At 40.7% G+C, this 8,019-nt stretch overlaps 1 protein-coding gene across 1 annotated transcript; it reads left to right on the top strand.

Moving 5' to 3' along the window:
* The first annotated feature begins 4,218 nt into the window (after positions 1-4,218).
* On the top strand, positions 4,219-6,862 carry zdhhc24 (zinc finger DHHC-type containing 24). Its single transcript, XM_062999851.1, has 3 exons — positions 4,219-4,533; positions 4,712-4,989; positions 6,257-6,862. Exons 1-3 carry the CDS (start codon positions 4,229-4,231, stop codon positions 6,547-6,549), a joined length of 876 nt encoding a protein of 291 aa, XP_062855921.1. The 5' UTR covers positions 4,219-4,228; the 3' UTR covers positions 6,550-6,862.
* The last annotated feature ends 1,157 nt before the right edge of the window (positions 6,863-8,019 follow it).

Raw genomic sequence — 8,019 nt, 5'->3', positions numbered from 1 at the left:
CATTCACTGTCCACTCTATTAGACACTCCTACCTAGTTGGTCCACCTTGTAGATGTAAAGTCAGAGATGATCGCTCATCTATTGCTGCTGTTTGAGTTGGTCATTTTCTAGACCTTCATCAGTGGTCACAGGACGCTGCACACTGGGCGCTGTTGGCTGGATATTTTTGGTTGGTGGACTATTCTCAGTCCGGCAGTGACAGTGAGGTGTTTAAAAGCTCCATCAGCATTGCTGTGTCTTTTCCACTCATACCAGCACAACACACACTAACACACCACCACCATGTCATTGAAGAACAGCATGAAAGGGGGCTAACAAAGCATGCAGAGAAACAGATGGACTACAGTCAGTAATTGTAAACTGGATAATGTGTGTAGAAACAAGGAGGTTGTTTTAATGCTATGGCTGATCAGTATATACTTATTCTAATCCTGTGTTAGATGTCTCCCTCTACTGTCTGCTCAATAACATTGGCATCATTCACACATAAGAGCACTGTTTTTCCCCTACCAGCTAAGGTAAAAATTGAATCCAGGTACCCAGGACCCATGTTACTATATGTTGTCCAATGCAGCAATATTATAAAAACTACATCACAACATGTTAAACATAGTCTGTTGTGTTAGTTTTAGTAGGTCTGAAGACAATGCTTGCTGGTTGTTTCTTCTGTACTCAGGCTGAATAGTGTAGATCTGACTTGATGAGAAGATTAGAGCAAAGCAGATAAGTCACAGTAAATTAAAATGAATAGGATCTTACCTTGTTAACTTGTTATCATTCCACCAGGTCATCTTTTTTTCAATGTGCCTCATACTACCAGTAAAAGATGTCAAAATATGGCTGATAAATTTCAACCACAAGCACAACCAGCACAGGCTGTAGAGATTAAATGGTGTTAGGATAATCCTCAGTGGAGTGGAGGAGGGCAAACAGGATGAGTAAGGTAAAGGAAAAACTTAAATCAGTGTCAGTAACAACCAACATAATAACATTAGTGTATTGCCTGGGTAGGGTACCAGCCCATAGCAGGGCATCAAACACTCACCCATTCATTCAGTCACTGACTGACACCTAGGGACAGTTAGGAGTAATTAATTCACCTTCTGTATTACTGTATTTTGGATTTTAGAAGGTTGGGGAAATCCGAAGTACCTTGAGAAATCCCACATGGAAGGACATGTCAGACTCAGACTATAAAAGACTTACCAGGGGAGAGTGATTAACTCAGGTCAAGCCTATTTATGCCTACTCAAGCCTACTTATGATCCATATCTGTGTACTGGCTGCTCGGGTGGCAAAGCATTAAAGTAAGCAAAACCACTACTGCTGAGATCCGGGGATACAAGGTTTAAATCTCAGTGGTGCTATCAGCCGGCCATGCATGGACATTATTGGCTAATATCAAAGGAGGGGCATGACCGGAACAGCCTAGGCTTTGAGAGATTTACTGGTTGGTGCGCTCTCAGTGCTGGTCCCAAGCCAGGATAGAAGTATGAGTGTCATGTCAGGAAGGTGGTGACCCTATATACGGGAGCAGCCGAAAGAAAAAAAAGATCCATACCTGTGTACTGTCTTTGCTGTAATAGCTACTATTATTATAGTACACAATATAGAGCATTTACATTTGTTGAACATAATGAAAAATGAATTAATAAATATGTGTATAGATATGCAGCATGGTGGCACAAGGGTCCTGGTAACCTGGACTTTATTCTTGCCTTCAGTCATTATAAGGATAACTTTTTTTATTCTTGTTTTGTCTCATTACCCCAGAAATACTGCAGCTAGTGCATTGGGTGCTCTAAGTTGCTTCTAGTGGAAAGATAGCTGAGTGATTCTCTGTGACTAATTACTGTGTCCAGGATATACAATAATAAGTATTCAGACGTACTGACTTTTTGTGTACTTTATTGTATTGTGTGTTGTTTTTGAATTGATATAATCCTATCCACCCACTAATCTACACAATCAATTATAGGTGATTTTTTAAAAAATATATTAAAAAGCAACAAATTAAATATCTTATTCACAAAAGCACCCTATATTTAATGTTATGTAGAAGCCCCTTGGTAGCAAGTACAGCTGCAAGTCTTCTTGGATACATCTCTACAAGCTTTGCACACCTGAATTTGGGCAGTTTATCCCATTCTTCATGGAAGAACCTCTCATCTTCCATCAGATTGGATGGCAAGTGTCTGTGAACTACCATTTTCTGTTATCTTCCAAGATGTTCCAAGGGAGGTATTAGCCAGTGCAGAGCCTGTTTTCACTAGACATACTGCTTGCTGTTCTGCCTTAAGGGTTTAATATCACAGTAACACGGGTCCTGCTGGTTTTGGTTTGGTCCTTCACTCTGACCACTACTCTGGTTTTGTACCTCCTCCCAAAAACATTTCAGTAGCTGGATTTAATGCTCTATTTTGCCCATAGGTGACATATTGCTGCCATATCCAGGGTCTGTTCTTGCCTTGGGGCCAGTGTTTTGGACTTAATGTGACATTGATTAAATGGCACAGTTATGTAATTATATACAGTAGGAGTAGAATCATAATGACATGACACACATGACATGATGATTAAACATGTCAATGCAACCATTTATAGCAGTGCCATACGGCTTTAGTTTATCGTACGAGTCCATAAGGCTCGGTTAAAGTACTGCTGATGATGCAGACGCCGAGCACACCGTTGGCGCACGTTCCACCGTTGCCACTAGAACCGCCACTGGCTATGGCCATAATATTTTAACTTTAATCTCATAATTATTTCGACTCAAATCTCGTAATTATTTCGACTTTAATCTCATAATTATTTTGACTTTAATCTCGTAATTATTTTGACTTTAATCTCGTAATTATTTGGACTTTAATCTCGTAATTATTTTGACTTTAATCTTGTAATTATTTGGACTTTAATCTCGTAATTATTTTGACTTTAATCTCGTAATTATTTCGACTTTAATCTCGTAATTATTTCGACTTTAATCTCGTAATCATTTCGACTTTAATCTCGTAATTATTTCGACTTTGATCTCATAATTATTTTGACTTTAATCTCGTAATTATTTTGACTTTAATCTCGTAATTATTTGGACTTTAATCTCGTAATTATTTGGACTTTAATCTCGTAATTATTTCGACTTTAATCTCGTAATCATTTCGACTTTAATCTCGTAATGATTTCGACTTTGATCTCATAATTATTTTGACTTTATTCTTGTAATTATTTCGATATTAATCTCGTAATTATTTTGACTTTAATCTCGTAATTATTTAAACTTTAATCTCATAACTATTTTAACTTTAATCTCGTAATTATTTCGATTTTAATCTCGTAATTATTTCGATATTAATCTCGTAATTATTTTGACTTCAATCTCATAATTATTTAAACTTTAATCTCGTTATTATTTAGACTTTAATCTCGTAATTATTTTGACTTTAATCTCATAATTATTTCGATATTAAACTCGTAATGATTTCGATTTTAATCTCGTAATATTTTGACTTTAATCTCGAAATCGAAACTTATCCGACTTTATTCTCAAAATCAAAACTTGAAATAATATTTTTCTTTAAAGTGGCCCTAATACGCTGTTAAGTGCTGTGCCCCCCCCCCCCCCCCCCAAGTAACCTTTTCGTGGACTTTAAAGTGTGACAAAAGTAATAATCTATAAATTAGACGAATGTTTTTAGTGTTTATGCTGCTCTAGTGTCCCTTATTTTTTGTACATAGGAACCTGTGTCGCAGCCATTGATCGTATGGGACGGCTTTAAGTGCAACACAATAATCAAGTATCGAACCAGGTCTTGTTGACTAGCCAATTAGCTCTTTAGCTTTCGTAATGTCACTTGAACTTTACTACAATAGAAATTATTAAATGAAGCGAGGAGCCGGTGTAAATAATACAAAACGATTATTTTAGCCGCTAACCGGCTGCTGGTGTGCAACAAGGCTGCTACCTGTAAAGTACTGTGTGTGGAGTTAGCTAGCGAACTGGCTAAGCTAAGCTATCAGTATTGTATTGCACTGCATATCATTATATTGTATTATATTTACACAGGCATTAATTGGTGAAGACTATCACCACAACTGCAGTATTTTATGAATTCACACTTGTCAATGGGGATCAGCTATGATTTTGTGGTATTACCAGTACCACAGTAATAAGTGCCTCTTTAAATAGTGCAGCAGTGTTGTTGTTATTAAGACAGATCCCATCATAATAATGGTCAGTTTTGGGAGCAGACTATGGTGTGGGGTGGAGAAGTGGTGCCGCCACCTGCCCATCATGCTCAATACAGCTCTGGTATTCTCCATCACTGCTGAAGTGAGCTATCTGGTGTTGGTGGAGGCCCCCCTCGAACCAGATCAAAAGAAATCACAGTGGTCAGTTTATTGGAAGACCATGCACCTGTTGGCGCAGTGCTTCATGCTGGGAAGCATCACCTGGAACGCCTCGCTGTTTGTTAAAACCAGCCCGAGTATCCGAGGAGTCTTCCTCAGTGGGGATAGTGTCGGGCAGGGGTGGAGGTAATTGACCTAATCGTATTAGTAAAGCATTTGACTCATCTTTTCTTCTGTTCGGCTCGGCCTGGATCTAATTTAAAAGCCAGCAGCTCTCACTTGGTCTAACCTTTATTGACATGATGTTGAATTTGATACTTTGAGTGGTGTTACATTAAGAAGCTATTTCTGTTTCGTTCGACAGATATTGTTACACCTGTGAGGCGCACACACCTCCACGCTGCTCGCATTGCTACGACTGCAACGTGTGCGTGCTGCGCCGTGACCACCACTGCGTTTTCTTCGGCCAGTGCGTGGGCTTCCGCAATTACCGCTACTTCCTGAGCTGTTTGCTGTTCATGTGGGCCGGTCTGTTCTATGCTGTTGTGATGAATGCTGGGGTGTTTATCGTCATTCTAAAGGAAGGAGTCACCTTGCACAGTTTGATGCTGCTTTTAGTTCCCTGGATTATGCTGGTCACAGGTACAGCTACACAGTACGCAATTGATCTTATGACCTAATCTGTCACTTCTCTAGATGTTTGTTTAAATGTGCATGGAGTTAAATATTGGTTATAGTGATTACACAGTGAACTACAAAGGCAGATCATGTTTTTCCACTACAAACATTTCCCCATGTTGCCAGAGTCCTTTACATACACTGGTCAACCATAACATTGAAACCACCTATACACTCACTGTCCATTTTATCAGCTCCACTTACCATATAGGAGCACTTTGTAGTTCTACAATTACTGACTGTAGTCCATCTGTTTCTCTACATACTTTTTTAGTCTGCTTTCACCCTGTTCTTCAATGGTCAGGACCCCCACAGGGCAGGTATTATTTAGGTGGTGGATCATTCTCAGCACTGCAGTGACTCTGACATGGTGGTGGTGTGTTAGTGTGTGTTGTGCTGGTATGAGTGGATCAGACACAGCAGTTCTGCTGGAGGTTTTAAAAACCGTGTCCGCTCACTGTCCACTCTTTTAGACACTCTTACCTAGTTGGTCCACCTTGTAGATGTAAAGTCAGAGACGATCGCTCATCTATTGCTGCTGTTTGAGTCGGTCATGTTTGAGATCTTTATCAGAGGTCACAGGACGCTGCCCACGGGTTTTTGGTTGATGGACTATTCTCAGTCCAGTAGTGACAGTGAGGTGTTAAAAACTCCATCAGTATTGCTGTGTCTTATCTACAGTGTCACTGCAGTGCCGAGAATGATCCACCACCTAAATAATACATACTTTGTGGTGGTCCTGTGAGAGTCCTGACCATTAAAGAACAGCATGAAAGGGGGCTAACAAAGCATGCAGAAAAACAGATGGACTACAGTCAGTAATTGTAGAACTAAGTGCTTTTATATGGTAAGTGGAGCTGATAAAATGGACAGTGAGTGTAGAAACAAGGAGGTGGTTTTAATGTTATGGCTGATTGGTGTATATGTAACATGTTTTATTTAGTCATTATGGGTAAATAAATTAATTGAATAAATCATTTTAGATTCATTAATAAACATGTCAATTATGTCCATTTGAAATCGAATCCACAACACAGTATAAGTGTCCAAAATTTAAGGGATCCACTGTAGCTCTAATCTGCCTGTCCATATCTTCACAGTAACTAATGGGATCTTCACAGATTGGTTTTCCATAGCAAAATAACCACACACAAGGCTAAGAGTCACTAAGTGCATTGCTGTGCATCGACCAGAAATATTCACCTTATTTACCTTTGTTCTCTCTGACCAGGTCAGGTGACGGCGCAGGCTTTCGCCTTTGCGTTCATCGCCGACACCTGCGTGGTGGGATTCCTACTGGTCTCTGCCTTCCTATTTTTTCACGTGGGACTGATGCTGAGAGGGCAGACGACGAGGGAATGGTACTCGACCCGAAGGCCCTACAGCCTCGGAGTGTTTTCCAACATCCGTGAGTGCCTGGGTAAGCACTGGTACATCTGCTGGCTCTGTCCTCTCATTCCATCTGCTCTGCCCGGAGATGGCATCAACTTTAGGATCACTGGCTCCCTAAACCCTGCAAAGTGAAAATGCTTCGAATTGAAGAGTACACTGAAGTATTCTTGTTTTTAATTTGATGCAAAAACTGTGAATGCAACACATGATGGGTTTCACTCTGCATGGTCGAATTGGCTGGATATATGAATGTAGAACTATAATTGATGTGAAGTCTTGGGTGTTATTGCAGGTGTGAGCCTGATTATTTTTGCAGCACTGAGTGTGTAGCACGAGCACTGAACTATGTACTTGTTTACCAGCTATTAAGGGACATTTACCAGCTATTTTAGCATCTTGAGTACCAGCAAGAATTTATTTTGCCTAAATTCTGTATGAAGAAAATAAGAGGTTTATTATTAGTGATTTTTATTAAATAATTAATGTGAAATAAATTAAATTATTGCATTTACAGTGTATCACAAAAGTGAGTACACCCCTCACATTTCTGCAAATATTTCATTATATCTTTTCATGGGACAACACTATAGACATGAAACTTGGATATAACTTAGAGTAGTCAGTGTACAGCTTGTATAGCAGTGTAGATTTACTGTCTTCTGAAAATAACTCAACACACAGCCATTAATGTCTAAATGGCTGGCAACATCCCCACAGTGAACATGTCCAAATTGTGCCCAAAGTGTCAATATTTTGTGTGACCACCATTATTATCCAGCACTGCCTTAACCCTCCTGGGCATGGAATTCACCAGAGCTGCACAGGTCGCTACTGGAATCCTCTTCCACTCCTCCATGATGACATCACGGAGCTGGTGGATGTTAGACACCTTGAACTCCTCCACCTTCCACTTGAGGATGCGCCACAGGTGCTCAATTGGGTTTAGTCCATCACCTTTACCTTCAGCTTCCTCAGCAAGGCAGTTGTCATCTTGGAGGTTGTGTTTGGGGTCGTTATCCTGTTGGAAAACTGCCATGAGGCCCAGTTTTCGAAGGGAGGGGATCATGCTCTGTTTCAGAATGTCACAGTACATGTTGGAATTCATGTTTCCCTCAATGAACTGCAGCTCACCAGTTTCAGCAACACTCATGCAGCCCAAGACCATGATGCTACCACCACCATGCTTGACTGTAGGCAAGATACAGTTGTCTTGGTACTTCTCACCAGGGCGCCGCCACACATGCTGGACACCATCTGAGCCAAACAAGTTTATCTTGGTCTCGTCAGACCACAGGGCATTCCAGTAATCCATGTTCTTGGACTGCTTGTCTTCAGCAAACTGTTTGCGGGCTTTCTTGTGCGTCAGCTTCCTTCTGGGATGACGACCATGCAGACCGGGTTGATGCAGTGTGCGGCGTATGGTCTGAGCACTGACAGGCTGACCTCCCACGTCTTCAACCTCTGCAGCAATGCTGGCAGCACTCGTGTCTATTTTTTAAAGCCAACCTCTGGATATGACGCCGAACACGTGGACTCAACTTCTTTGGTCGACCCTGGCGAAGCCTGTTCCGAGTGGAACCTGTCCTGGAAAACCGCTGTATG

The sequence above is a fragment of the Trichomycterus rosablanca genome, chromosome 8 (assembly GCF_030014385.1).
Source record: "Trichomycterus rosablanca isolate fTriRos1 chromosome 8, fTriRos1.hap1, whole genome shotgun sequence".
In the NCBI taxonomy this organism is placed as follows: domain Eukaryota; kingdom Metazoa; phylum Chordata; class Actinopteri; order Siluriformes; family Trichomycteridae; genus Trichomycterus; species Trichomycterus rosablanca.
Note: the sequence above shows the minus strand (reverse complement) of the source record. Positions and strands in the feature narration are given on the sequence as shown.

What these genes read in the sequence shown, in the direction of transcription:
- zdhhc24 (XM_062999851.1), top strand. Translation starts at nt 4,229, where the DNA reads ATGGTCAGTTTTGGGAGCAGACTATGGTGTGGGGTGGAGAAGTGGTGC. An exon ending in AGTGTCGGGCAGGGGTGGAG is followed by an intron (nt 4,534 to 4,711) that starts GTAATTGACCTA and finishes TTCGTTCGACAG; the next exon opens with ATATTGTTACACCTGTGAGG. An exon ending in CTGGATTATGCTGGTCACAG is followed by an intron (nt 4,990 to 6,256) that starts GTACAGCTACAC and finishes CTCTCTGACCAG; the next exon opens with GTCAGGTGACGGCGCAGGCT.